Source organism: Phoca vitulina, unplaced genomic scaffold, assembly GCF_004348235.1.
Source record: "Phoca vitulina isolate PV1807 unplaced genomic scaffold, GSC_HSeal_1.0 scaffold25, whole genome shotgun sequence".
Classification (NCBI taxonomy): domain Eukaryota; kingdom Metazoa; phylum Chordata; class Mammalia; order Carnivora; family Phocidae; genus Phoca; species Phoca vitulina.
Window position 1 is genome coordinate 34,194,007 of NW_022589728.1, and position 14,860 is coordinate 34,208,866.

The 14,860-nt window shown below is 37.9% G+C and overlaps 1 protein-coding gene across 5 annotated transcripts in view; it reads left to right on the forward strand.

Annotated features, from left to right (window-relative positions):
• Positions 1 to 14,860, forward strand: part of WWP1 (WW domain containing E3 ubiquitin protein ligase 1) — a 118,615-nt gene that overhangs the window by 65,065 nt on the left and 38,690 nt on the right. For all 5 annotated transcript variants that reach the window (XM_032421947.1, XM_032421951.1, XM_032421949.1 and 2 more), the window contains 3 exons: positions 5,559 to 5,892; positions 11,924 to 12,019; positions 14,038 to 14,212. In XM_032421947.1, coding sequence (XP_032277838.1) covers positions 5,559 to 5,892; positions 11,924 to 12,019; positions 14,038 to 14,212 — 605 coding nt within the window. The remainder of the gene's footprint in view (positions 1 to 5,558; positions 5,893 to 11,923; positions 12,020 to 14,037; positions 14,213 to 14,860) is intronic.

Consider the following 14,860-nt stretch of genomic DNA (forward strand, 5'->3'; position numbering starts at 1 on the left):
CTGCTTGGGTTTCTCTCTCCCTCTCCGTCTGCCCCTCCCCCTGCTTGCACTCTTTCTCTCTCTCTCACTCTCTAAATAAATAAATAAATAAAATCTTTTTTTAAAAATGTACAAAAACTTAAAAAAAAAACAACCCAAGTCAGTTGGTGTGGTCTTATATCTGTAGAGAAGAAAATGCTTTGCATAAACTTCTATCCTACCTGTCACACGTTTTAAATACTAGCTTACATAAAATTCTCCACATTCTTTTTTTTTTTTTAAAGATTTTATTTATTTATTTGAGAGAGAGAATGAGATAGAGAGAGAGAGCATGAGAGGGGGGGAGGGTCAGGGGGAGAAGCAGACTCCCTGCTGAGCAGGGAGCCCGATGTGGGACTCGATCCCGGGACTCCAGGATCATGACCTGAGCCGAAGGCAGTCGCTCAACCAACTGAGCCACCCAGGTGCCCAAAATTCTCCACGTTCTTGAGCAAAGAGCCTATGATCCTGACTTCCCTCCCTCTCTTTTTCTCTCTGCCTTCCCTTTCCCTTTTGTCTTTTTTGGTAGTTTGTCCTTTTACTCATCCTTATATCATTTGTTAACAGATGTTTATTTTGCAGGTACCACAGACAGATGTTTGTTTTGCAAGACACTGCTTGCCGGCTAGGTACATACATATCAGAGTTTCTCAATTTAAGCACTATTGGGCCAGATAATTCTTTGTTGTGGATGGCTGTCTGATGTATTGTACATTCCTGACCTGTACCCATTAGATGCCACTAACATCCTCTCTTTCCCCTAGCTGTGACAACCAAACATAGCTCCAGACATTGCTAAAATATCTTCAGAGTGGGGGACAAATTTGTCTCCAGTTGAGAACCACAGATCTATATCAATAATAATCTCTCCAATCAAAGATATGCCCACTCACAATTTCCCCTATTATTAACATTTTGCATTACTGTGGTATATTTGTTTTCTGGTTTTGTTTAGATAGGTCTTGAGTGTAATTTTAATGTTGAACTTACATAGGGTCATTGTGTTAAAATGTTTTGGTCAAATGGTACTAAGAGTTTTTCAGTTGATCCTTGTAAATGTTTTAAATAAACTTATCCTCTGTGAATGAGTTTCATCATTTTATTTCCAATATTTTTCACTTCTTTCTTGTCTTAATGCATTGTCAAAGTAATCAGCAGTATTGGAGTGGTGATTGTGATCTTCCTTGTTTTGTTTCTGATTTTAGTTTGTTCCTGACCTTAATGGAAATTCTCCTAATGCCTTGAAGTTAATATATGATGCTTACTCTGGGTTTCTGGGTTTCTGATGGATAATATAGATTATTTACTAATTTCTCTTGATTCCTCTTATCAAGTATTTTATCAGGGTTTTATTGAATGCTTTTTTGTTTGTATTGAAAGTAGTCATGTGGGGGCTCCTGGGTGGCTCAGTTGGTTAAGCACCTGCCTTCGGCTCAGGTCATGATCCCAGGGTCCTGGGATCGAGCCCCGCATCGGGCTCCCTGCTCAGCGGAGAGCCTGCTTCTCCCTCTCTCTCTGCCTACCACTCTGCCTATTTGTGCTCTCTCTCTCTGTCAAATAAATAAATAAATAAAATCTTTAAAAAAAAAAAAAAGAAAGTAGTCATATGGCTTTTTTTAATGTGTTAGCATAGTCGATTTCCTAACATAATTTCCTAATACTGAACTATCTTTTAATTCATTTAGTTGCAACTCCAGAGCTGTATTACCCTCACAGAATAAATTAAGAAACTCAATTTTTCTTTTTCTTCCCTAATGTACTATACCACTTTAAATAACTTGGGAGTGATCTGTTCATTGAAGGGTTCATAGAATTTTCTCAGAAAACTTAAGTGAGTCTTGTGCTCTTTGGTGGAATGATATTAGATATTTCATCACCTTTTTCATTCTACTGTGATGAGTCTTTTTTATTTTCTTTTTAAAGATTTTATTTTTAAGTAATCTCAACACCCAACGTGGGGCTCAAACTCACAACCCTGAGATCAAGAGTCGCATGTCCCACTGACTGAGCCAGCCCGGTGCCCCATGATGAGTCTTTTCAATTTGCCTTTCTGTTAACTTAGTTAATATATTTCAAAGCTTAGCTTTTTTTTTTTTTTAAGATTTTTTTCTTTTTAAAGTAATGTTCATGCTCAAAGTGGGGCTCAAGAGTCACATGCTCTAGGAACTGAGCCAGCCAGGTGCCCCATAGTTAATATATTTGAGACTTACTGATATAAAGTGGTTCATGACATTCCTAGTGTTATTCATGTATGTTTTTCTTTATAAAACTCAGAAAGGTATACTTAATGGCTTCTCCAAATTTACCGGTAAGAATTCATCTGAAGCATTTGTTAAAAATATAGATTCCCAGACCCTTCCTTAGAGATTCCCCCTAGAAATTCATTAAGTCTAGAATGGGAACTGAGATCTATAGTTCCAACAAGATCTCAACTGATTCTTCTCAGGTAAATTAGGAAATTCTAATCTGTTTTACTGTTCTTTTAATTCCTTCTACCATTTTTCCTGCCTGGCTCTGGAATTGACGTTAAGCTCATTTATTGCCATTCTTTCTTATATCCTTGGATACTTCTTTGGCTTTGTCCAGTAGCATTTGATACAGTTGTTTTCATTGCCATTAATTTCCCTAAAGTTTATAATTTCATTATTATTTCCTCTTTAACTTAGTATTTAGTTTATCTTGTAAGCAAATTGATTGTGGATTGGGGGAGAACTATCATTTTTATGGACATAAAAGTATCAGTTTTCTCACTGGTAAAATGGGAATAATGCTGGTATCTGTCTCAGCATTGTTCTTTGAAGACCAAATAAAATAACCCTTAAAAAGTGTTTAGCAGATTATGTCAGACTTTCAGTAAACATTTTAGTAAGTTGTATTTTGTATTGCTTTGCTTCTAGTTTTTTGGTTTTTTTTTTTTTTTTTTTTTTTAGAGAGCGAGCACAAGCAGGGGGGGCTGGCAGGCAGAGGGAGAAGCAGGCTCACCGCTGAGCAGGGAGCCCGATGTGGGACTCAATCCCAGTTCCCTGGGATCATGACCTGAGCCAAAGCAGATGCCCAACTGACTGAGCCACCCAGGCACCCTGCTTGTTTCTAGTTTTATTGTAGTTAGAATGTGGCCTCCTTATTGTATAATTGGGGATTTTCCTTTGGTCTTTGACATGTCAGGTTTTCTAAAAATTTTTAGAGTGTTTGGATGGAATATGTATGTAAGAAACTATAATTTAAGTCAGATGTATTGTGTTATTAAATCCTTCATGTGCTTAACTAATATTTCTACTAACACTCTTTAATCTGCATAGTTTTGAGGGAGGTATGTTCAGTTCATTTCTTCCTCTGTGATTTGTTTTTAATTTATTGATTCAACAAATACTTATTGTTTTCATATGCCAGGCATTTTGTAACAGTTGGGGAATACAAGAGTGAACAAGTCTGACAAAGCTTTCACACTCCGAACTTAATGAAAAGACATAAAAACAAATACATAAAATGATTTCAGAACATGAGAACCTAAACAGGTTAGGGTGTGGCAGGAACAGCATTAAATAGGGTACTCAAGCACTGCCTCAAGTGGTTTCTGAAGATGTGATTGAGCATGTACTCGAAATGATGAGGAGAAGCCAGTCGTGAGAAATTCCAAGACCATGGGAACCACAAATGCACATCTCTGAAGTGGGAAGGAGTTCGTTCTATTCAAGGACAGAAGAAAGGCCATTATGAGAAATCAAGGGTAGCTGTGCAGATTAATGTAGTCTTTAGTATAGGCCGTGGTTAAAGTTTGGAATTTATTCTGGTAGTTGTAGGAATTCACTGGTGTGTTTAATTAGGGGAGTGAAAAGATCAGTTACATGTTTTGAAAAAGATTTCTTTGGGCTGTCATTTGGAGAATGGGTTGTAGTTGGACGAGAGAAAAAGCAGGCTGACTAAAACGCGGAGGCTGTTGCCAGTAGTGAAAGCAAGAAACGCTGGACCAGGAGGTAGTGGTTCAGATGCAGGAAGGGCTGCGAGCACTTGCTGTTGAGTTATTGTAGGAGAGAAGCTTCTGCCTGGAACCACTGAGTGGTGCTATTTAATATTTCATTTTCTTCCTTTGTTTCTCACGGTTTGTGTTTTGTGTGCTGTGTTTTAGCATGCATAAAGGTTAATGACTGTTTCTTCTTGGTCTGGATTATCTTTTCTCAATTATTCCTCTTTTCCCATTTAGTGTTATTTTGCTTTGAAAATACTGCTGCTAAGCTTTTCCATTTTTGGAAATTAATTTCTGCACTGTTGAACAGTAAATATTAAATGAGATAATTCTTTAAGTGAGCATCATATAGAGGACACCAGAATTTAGTCTCTCTGTGCACATTCTCTTTTCATTTCTCAGTGTTATCTAACAGTGTTTGATACAGGGTAACTGTAAATATTTTATTTCTTGTATTTTTTTTCCTCCAAGCCATCCTCTCCCCCATATTTGGACAGAACTTAATTCATTCTCTTGGTTTTTTTGTAATTACAGTTTGATTCCTTTAATATTCCTTTCCACTATTTAAATCTTTTTCTTTCTTTAAAAATCTACCTGATGATTCCATTACTCTTTATTAGGTCTCCCTCCCCCATTTCAATTAGAACTTTATGTGGCATTTTCTTTGGTTTTGGTCAATAATCTATTCTCTTTGCAGTTTTAATCTGGCTCACTTTAATAGTGACACATAATTGAAATTCATCAATCACATTTAAAATGAACATTAAGAAAATTGTATTAGTGGATCCCAGTACTGAGTCATTTCTTCAGAAAGTGTAGAATAAATTTCTGGATCTTTTTGGCAGTCCCCTGTAGTACTAAATTAATGCCACTGTTTATCTGCCCCATTGGCATTTTTGATATTAGCTACCCTTTTGAAATTACTACCATTTGCATATGAAAAGGGAGATTGAAAGGGATCATTTAAAGTTTTTATATAAACCATGCAGACTTTCAGAATTGATCATTTGGAGGAAAAACACGTTATACTCATGCTGGTTTCTCTTTTCCTTAAGTTAAGGTTATTAGTGTGTGTATACACACAGTTGACCCTTGAGCAACAAGGGATTTGGAGCACCAACATCACCCCACCCCCAACCCCTGCCATTTGAAAGTCTTTGTATAACTTTGGAGTCCCCCCACAGATTTAACTACTAATAGCCTGTTTTTGACCCTCAAGCCTTACCAGTAACATAAACAGTCAACACTTATTTTGTATATCTATTATATACTGTATTACAGTACAGTAAGATAGAGAAAATGTTAAACTCGTAAAGGTTTGTACTGTATTTATTGAAGAAAATCTGCATATATGTGGACCCGCATAGCTCAAACCTGTGTTGTTCCAGGGTCAACTGTATTCTTAAATTTTTATTATTTATATGTTCATCTGTAAAATGTGAGCAAGAAAAAACATTATTTTCATCAGTACCTGATACATTACTCAGGGTGGATTAGGAACTAAATAAGTATAACTGGTGAGTTGTTTGCTTTATCATTCCTTGATAGTTCGGCTTACTGATTTTTCTCTTTTCAGTTAATGGAGAATCATCCTCATCTGCACCAACCAATAATGCTTCCACCGCGGGTACTGCAACAGTACCTGAAGAAACCTCCTTGTCTTCAAATTGCACTACTGCTACTGTTGAAGATCCTCCACAAGAAATACTGACTTCCTCAGAAAACAATGAATGTATTCTTTCTAACAGTGCAGCATTTGGATCTGAAGCTAGAAGTACTTTAGACCCTGCTGCCTCTAATTCTGGAAATAATTCTGCTATTGAGGCAGCCAAATTAAGACAGCCAGATGGGTGTGCGGAACCTGTACGGCAACAGTCTGGAAATACCAACACAGAAACTTTGCCATCAGGGTATGTTAAATATATTTTTTTAGAAGTTTGACTTACATTTGAATAGCAACTTTTTAATAATATGACTGTTGAATGTGTATATAAAATTTTTCCATTTTTTAGTAATTTGAAATCAAAGTCGGAATCTGATTGATATAATTCATTTGCCACAAACCAAGTACTTTTTAAAACTGAGGACAGTTAACTAATGAAGTATGTGCAGTATGAAGGGAAAAGAAAAAACCTAGTGTTAATTTGCAAGACACACTTGATTTGATTCTTGGTTTATTTTTACTTCTAGAGAAGAATGACCATAACACTATATAATTACTTCAGTTCTCTAGCTTCCTTTATGTTCTGCTCCCCAGGCCCCAGTGTGGCCATCCTTTTTCTCAGTTAGCACTGAGTGCTGGGAAAGTCACCTAACTCTGCTGATTACCTCTGTTAAAAATTCAGGTTTTTGTTGCTGCTTAATAATTCTTAGTTCCCTTTAAATTTTCCCATTGAAAACATTCAGCTTCCCAAGATTTCCTTTAAAGAGTTATTCTGTGTGTGTATTCCATTTGGTCATCTCTCCCAGATTTACTTAACAGGTTTTTTTGACTCTTTACTTGGCTTTGATGATACTAATATGAGTTAATCATTCATTGTCTTGGACTTCAAAAAGTTTATTTCTAGTGGGTCAGACTTGTACACATATATGTGGTACAGTTTGATGGTGCTGCGATAGATGTACGGATGCAGTGCTTCCCTGCACAGCTCATAGCAGTTAGCAGGGCTCCTCTCGGAGCTGTGGAAACTGCACTGCTAGAGGTCTTCTGCCCTCAGTTTCTCATCGCAGTCATTGTGTTCATAGCCCTGTCTTATTTTCTGAACTGTTTTTCTCAGTGCTGTTTGCTGCCTCATCTGATTTGCCCACTGCCTAATAGTGGTTTCAGCCTTTTTTAGCCTTTGTTCCTCTGCTCGCATGTTCTTCTTCCTCTCTTGGTGCTCATGCTCTCCCGTCACTGTAACTATCAAATCTGTTTGTCTGGGCCAGACCTTTTTCTGAGCTTATTTTCAGCTACTTCTGGAAATCCCCACTTGTTTCCTGCCAGCATTTCAGACCTTACAGTATCTTCCCTTCTCTCTCAAAAATCTCTTTGTCCCTTCGTTTTCGGTCTTTGGCAGCTTAGTCACTTATCCTAGTTTCATGTGTCTGCCACTGTGACATGTATATCTAAGAAGCTGTTAAGAACCTCATGGTCTAATGGGAGGGTAAAAATAAGTAAGCAGCAACTATACCGCATAGTTAAAGCTGGGCTAGACCTCAGTTTAGCAGGTTGTGGGTGGGAACATATACAGAGATCTTTCAGGAGAGTAGCCTACACTATTGAGATCAAAGAATACTTTCTGAAAGAGATGACCCTTAAGTGCATTTCTGACAGAGGGTTAGGAGATAGCAGAGCAATAATGTAGGCTCCAGTAGTGAAAGGCTCATTCTCAGTAGAGCCAACTGCATGTTCAGATCTCTGGCATCCATAAAAATGTATAAGTAGAATTCAGGAAATAGTATTTTGTTACAGCTTGAGTTCAGCATTTGAGGAAGTGACATATGTAGTACTAAAGAGTAAACAGTGCTATGAAGAATTTTGTATACTTTTTCTAAGAGTGTGGGAGTATTTTCCTGAAAACCATGAATAAACATTAATGAATTTTAAGCAGGGTTGTGGCATTGTCCTGTTTACATTTTAGTTAGGTCATTCATTCTAGCAGTGGTATAGACAGATTTTAGGAGTCAAGGAGACAAGTTAGGATAGCAGCCAGGCTGGTTTATAAATGAGAGAAGCAGGCATTATGATTTAAAATGATAATAAGCACATAAACTTAATTCTGTGGGGGCCAAATAAATGCTTCAGCATGCCTGTAGCCACCATATGTGATCTTTGTGTTAGGAGACTTTTGTAGTAACCTACATAAGTGATTTTCAAGTTGCAGGTTGCACCCCATTAGCAGATTATGACCAGCATTTGAACACATAATTGAAGTAAATCAGTATAGACCAGAATAGAAAATACGGAAGAATGTTAGTTGTAGTGAGAGTAAACATTGTTTCCAGAAAGTTTATTTTTCTGGTGCGGGTTTGTGTGTATAAAATCTGTAGGTAAATAGCATTCTAGTACACACAGAGATGTTTATTTAAAACATATTTCTTATTCTGTGAACTGTCATCAAAAAAGTTCGGAAGCAGGGGTACCTGGGTGGCTCAGTTGGTTAAGTGTCCGACTCTTGGTTTTGGCTCAGGTCGTGATCTCAGGGTCCTGGGATCGAACCCAGCGTCGGGCTCCGCGCTCAGCCTAGAGTCTGCTTGTCCCTCTCCCTCTCCTCCTCACTCCTGCTCGCACTCTCTTTCTCTCTCTCTCAAATAAATAAATAAAATCTTAAGAAAAAAAAAAGGTGCTTTAAAAAAGAAAAGCTTAGAAACTTCTAATCCGGGTGAAAAATTAAAATAGCCGGCACTAAGGTGGACACTAGTCTCATAAGGTGATGATAAGATGTATCCTAGTAATTAGTTGTGAGGAGGCAGTAGAAAAGAAGAATGGAACCAAGGTTGATTCTTCTGGCTTAGGCAGTACTCTCTTTGTGTAACTTGTCCGAGTTAGCAGTTTTCAAATTTACATCATCTTCTCTCTTTCCTCAAAAATCTTTCTTAGTTCCTGTGTTTCCTCTCTTTGTAACTTGCTCAGCTATTTAGCTAATTACCAATGAAATTACGAGTGTTCTGAGAGAAGAGTATTCCAGTCTGGAGATGATGTTTGAGTATTATGCCAAGCATTATCTCACCCAAAGACCTTTGCATTTGCCCAGACTTGTGTGTGGAATGTTATTCCTCTGATATCTGCATGACTCATTCAGGTCTCTGCTCAAATGCTACCTTACTCCAGGGGCCTTTTCTGATTCCCCCTGTTTAAATCAGGCCCCTCTGCACCCATCCCCTTACCCTGTCTTATTTTTCCCCAGATTTTTGCTAGGAAAATTTATAAACATGCAGAAAAATCTAAAGAATTTGCCAGTGAACACCCTGGTATCTACCAGTAGATTCTGTAATTGACATTTTACTGTTTGCTTTATCTCCTGTCTCTTCATCTCTCTATCCATCTAACTTTTAAATGCAGTTCAGTGAGTTGCAGACATCAGTATATTTTGCCCTTCAGTACTTCAGCTTGTCTATCATTAACTAGAGTTCAGTATTTGTTTAAAGTTTTTTAGGTAAAGTTTACATACCATTTTGATGCGTTTGGACAAACACATACATTGATGACTAAACCCCTATCAAAATATTGAATATTACCATCATCCCAGAAAGTTCTCTAAGTACCTTTTTCAGTCAACCACTGTTGTGATTTTTTTCCACTATAGATTTTAGATTAGTTTTCCCTGTTACAGAACTAAGTATAAACGGGATCAGCATGAATTTTTTGAGTCGGGTTCTTCTAATCAGCGTAACTTGTATTATTTTTCTTTGTAACACTTAAATCACCATGTGACATATATTTGTGTCTTGTCAGTTTTCTCTCCACTGGACTGGAAAGGGCTTTATTTTGTCCATTTCTGTACTTCTCGTACCCAAAACCATGCCTGCCATATAGCAGGTACTCAATAAATTTTGTTAAATAAGTGAATTAGTGCCCAATTAAATGATTTTGAGTGAGTGAACAACTGGGCAAAGGCTCTGGCTTGTAAATGCTTCTGAGGAAGTGGTTAAGAAGGTCAAAAACTGCTAAAAAATTTAAGTAAGATAAGAACTGAAAGGCACCGATTGAATTTAACAACAGATTATTTATTGTTGACCTTTGACAAAGCAGTTTCTGGGAAATAGAGCTGTATTCAGAGTGCTGTGTAATGGAGTGAATGGGAGGGGTAGAAGTGTGTAGAAAACATTTAAAGAGAGCTGGTATGTAAAGCTTTTTACCTGTGAACACACAGAGAAAGGAATGTTTGGTTGGTGGAAATGCGCGGGAAGAAATGGAGAACTGAGGGTTAGTTTTTGTTTTATAAAATGGGAGAGACTTTAAAGTTTGTTTGTTTAAATGGGAGAGACTTTAAAGGGTAGTCAGCTTCTAATGAGGAGGAGTCTGTGGACACAGAGGTTAGCAGTACAGGAGACAATGAGGTAACTGTTCTTTGTGGTTTATGAGAAGGCAAGTCTTACTATCTGTCCCATTATCCAAGTTTGAAACCGCTAGTTATTCAATCAGTAACTTAATTCAGTTATTTTATTGTAATATATTTCACCAAATCCTTCCATATTTACTTACTCAAGTGTGCTCTGGTCAGAATTCACAAAGGGATTGAACTTCATTTTAGCTACTGGTGCTTCAGTGAAGGCCACAGAAAGGAAGAGAGCAATAGTAATTTTTTAATAGATAAGTTTAACAACTTAAATGATCCTGAGTCAGTTGTGAACTTGGGCATTTTTATTGTTCATAGTTACTTCTGAAGCATTTTGTGACTTGTGTTTATTGGATGCAGCTTAAGTAAACTTTTAATTTTTTTACATGTCTTTTTTAAGTAAGTATGTGTGTATGTGTACACCTTGCTTAGGGAATAGCTTTAATATGTATAATCATTGTGTAAGAAAATAATTTAGGGGTGCCTGGGTGGCTCAGTGGGTTGAGTGTCTGACTCTTGGGTTTGGCTCAGGTCATGATCTCAAGGTCATGAGATCGAGCCCTGTGTTAGGCTCTGTGCTCTGCTTGAGATTCTCTCTCCCTCTCCTTCTGCCCCACCTCCCACTCTGCTCTCTTTCTCTCTCTAAAATAAATAACTCTTAAAAAAAAAAAAAGAGTTGGGCGCCTGGGTGGCTCAGATGGTTAAGCGTCTGCCTTCGGCTCAGGTCATGATCTCAGGGTCCTGGGATCGAGTCCCGCATCGGGCTCCCTGCTCCTTGGGAGCCTGCTTCTCCCTCTGCCTCTCTCTCTCTCTCTGTCTCTCATGAATAAATAAATAAAATCTTTAAAAAAAAAAAAGAGTTTAATAATTAAAGGCCAAGAGGAATCAAATTAAATTGGTTCCTGGGGTTTAAGAGAGAGAAAAATACTTCCATTTATTTTACTTTCAATTGAAAACAAGAATGTTAAACTCAGAAAAAAGCAGGTTTTTATATTTTATATTTAACATTTTTCTTCTATACCATATTACAGAAAGAATAGAGAGGAAGAAACAGGAATCACAGAGGAGAAAATAAGAGTGGGGAAAATAAGAGATTGAGAATCTTTGAGATGGAACAGAAAAAGATGAAATTGGGATGTCCAAAAACTCAGGAGTTTTACCAGAAACAAGAAGGAGATAGTTGTATACAAAAAGAAGACACTGTATGCATATCGAAGAATTTTTGTGGAGCAGTGTCACCACATACACTTTTTTAATGCAGTTTCTGCTAAAATCTTTTAGATATGTATTTTTGAAATTGCAGGCAAAAGTGAATATTACCTCATTAACATTTTGTGCCTTGAGTGTCATATTAGGCTGAAAGTTCCTCTACTTTTGATTAAACTTGTCTTTTTTTTTTTTTAAGATTTTATTTATTTATTTGAAAGAGGGAGCACGAGCAGGGGGAAGGGCAGAGGGAGAAGGAGCAGCAGACGCCCTGCTGAGCTGGGAGCCCGATGCAGGGCTCAATCCCAGGACCCTGAGATCATGACCTGAGCGGAAGGCAGCTGCTTAACTGACTGAGCTGCCCAGGCGTCCCTAGATTTGTCTTTTCTGATGATACATTTCTGATAATAAATTTTCTGATGATAAATTCTGTAAATTAGTAACTTTTTAAAACTTTAGGTATTACTTTATCCTCCTTTGTTAACTATTTTATTGAGTTTCTGATACTGTTAATAGAAAGGGAATAATTAAGAACTTAAAAGGCACTAATAATTGGGAAAAGAAACTTTATATGTGTGTGTATATATAACCTTTTAAAGTAAGACTTATCGGTAATTTTCCTGATTATAAGAAGGAATGATTTTTCAGGTTGTCTTAGTTATCTTTTATTTTTGTTTTTGCATTTTTATTAAAGGTGGGAACAGAGAAAAGATCCTCATGGTAGAACTTATTACGTGGATCATAACACTCGAACGACCACATGGGAGAGGCCGCAACCTTTACCTCCAGGGTAATGTGGCATCTTTATGCATCTCCAGTTGTGTTTTATCATACATCTGATTTCTTAAACTTACTTATTACAACATAAAATGATTCTTTCATTGTGCATGTTATATTTCCTTCATTTACTTCTGTGAAAAATAATTTCAGTAAATGAGATTTGTTATATCGTATCTCTTCTACAGTTAGTCTGAAGGGGCTTCCTCGAGATTGTCAAACACTGGCATGAGTTACTGAGAGTAGTTAAGGAATTTTGGTCCAATTGTAGTGCTTGTCATTGGTTTTTAAGGAATGAAAGGCCTATTTAGGAAAATTCATATGTATGGTTCTCCAAAGATAGTGGTCTAAGCTATGTTACATGAGATTTAATGATATAAGAGATGTGAGAGCGGTTCAAAGTTATGATCTAAAAGATTACTATAAGTAAAATTGTATTACATTATGGCTAAAATTATAGAGGGTCTTAAATGAATAAAAATATTTCTATTACAGGCTAAATAAATTCATGCTGTTAGGCTGTCATTCACAGTCATTCACAAACAGATCTTCCTTTTCCTTTGTGTTCTTATCTTTCATAACTCTTTATACATATTATAGTGCTGATAGCTAGTTGAATTATATTATTTGTCTACTTTTTAAGATTTTATTTTTATTTATTTATTTGCCAAAAAGAGAGCACATGAGAGAGGGCACAGGCAGGGGGAGCAGCAGGTAGAGGGAGAAGCAGGCTCCCCACTGAGTAGGGAGCCCGATGTGGGGCTCTATCCCAGGACCCCAGGATCATGACCTGAGCCGAAGGCAGACGCTTAACTGACTGAGCCAGGCATCCCTATTATTTATATTCTTTTCAAACACTCTATCTGAGGGGCACCTGGGTGGCTCAGTCAGTTAGGCATCTGCCTTCGGCTCAGGTCATGATCCTGAGGTCCTGGGATCGAGCCCTGCATTGGGCTCCCTGCTCATGGGGAGCCTGCTTCTCCCTTTGCCCCTCCCCCTCCGTTTGTGGTCTCTCTCTCTCTCTCTCAAATAAATAAACAAAATCTTTTAAATACATACATACATACGTACATACCAAAAAAACCACACTCTGCCTGTACCTGCAATATTTTCCTTATTGTCTTTGCTACACACTCAGAGTATCTGTCCTTCCAGATGTAACTTAAAGTCCACCAATATAAAACACAGTCCAAGTCCAGAAAATTCAAGACAAGTAATATTATTTTTGTGAGATTGGTTGCTGAAAGGATTCTTAAATCATTGTATGAGTTAATGGCACAGAGAAGAAGTGTTTGTGAGGGAGCTGAGATGGGGGTAAGTAGGAGAACTCTAGGCTTGCCTTGTCCCTCGAATAAGCTACATAACTAAGTTAATGGCACAAATTGACTTAACGGTTATCTGAACCTGGGAGGATGGAGCGAACTTCAGTTGGTGGCGAAATAGGAAAGGGCATTTTGTTTTGAGGGAATATTCAAACAAAGAGATGACAAAGTGAAACATACACACTTGGGACCAGCAAGTGAGTTGATTTGGCTCTCGTGTAGGTCCCTTGAAAGGGCTCAGGGGAGATGAGGCTGAAATGGTGAATGGATTCATTTTTAATGCCGTGCCAGAGAGCTGTGATGGGTGGAATGACATGACTGAATCTGCACTTGTGTTCAGCCGGATAACAGCAGGAAAGTTAAAGACCCGTTAAGAGTTGAGTTACAGCCCTGAACTTGGGCAGTGGCTGGAGGGGCAGATCACTAGGTGTACAGTGAACACTCAGTAGCTTCTTAACCAGATAAAGAGAGAGGGTAGTCAGATTGATATGGAGACTATTCAGTCTTTGGCCCCTTTTTTAGACAGTTCTTAGAAATAATGTAGTGGTAGAATGGGAAGGCAATTTAGCTAAAAAAAGCAAGTTACATATTCAAAATTTTACAGTTACATTGTCGTGTCTCTGATTTTTAGATTATATGAGTGAACTGTTAACTAAATACTTTCCAGTTTCTGTTCAATTTTTATTCATGCTTACTTTGTTGGTGGTAGTTGGGAAAGAAGAGTTGATGATCGCGGCAGAGTTTATTACGTGGATCATAACACCAGAACAACCACCTGGCAGCGGCCCACCATGGAGTCTGTCCGCAACTTTGAGCAGTGGCAGTCTCAGCGGAACCAGTTGCAGGGAGCGATGCAGCAGTTCAACCAGCGATACCTCTATTCGGTAAGAGCAGATTGTGAGATGTCAGTACAACTCTTCCTCCAGGCATTTGCTCTTTTCTGCTTTGGTGATTTTGAAATGTTATAGACTGCACTGCAAGGTATTTTTTATTTACTCTTTAATAAATAATAATTATTTCTGATATACATACATACTTTAAGTTTTTTTTTCATTCTACTTTACTAACATAAGTACAGTTTTTGTCTTTATTAAGTGGTAGTTTCGTAAGTGAAATTTCTTGATGAAATAATTTGTCTTTCCTAATTCCCAGTTCTCTGCCTTTAATTGGAATCATTTTGTTTGCTTTAAACAAAACTGGTTAACTTACTTAAGACCAGGATTGCCATTTTCCAGATGTTCTGATTCCCATCCCAGATTCTCAGAAACAGCACTTTCGTGTGGAGATAGTTTTGTCCGAAAAATCTAATGCTATCTGAAAATTTGACCAATTGATGGTCCATTTATTGCCATAAGCAAACATCCATAAGAAGATGGGGGGTAGGGGCGTCCGGGTGGCTCAGTCATTAAGCGTCTGCCTTTGGCTCAGGTCATGATCCCAGGGTCCTGGGATCAAGCCCCACATCAGGCTCCCTGCTCGGCGGGAAGCCTGCTTCTCCCTCTCCCACTCCCCCTGCTTGTGTTCCCTCTATC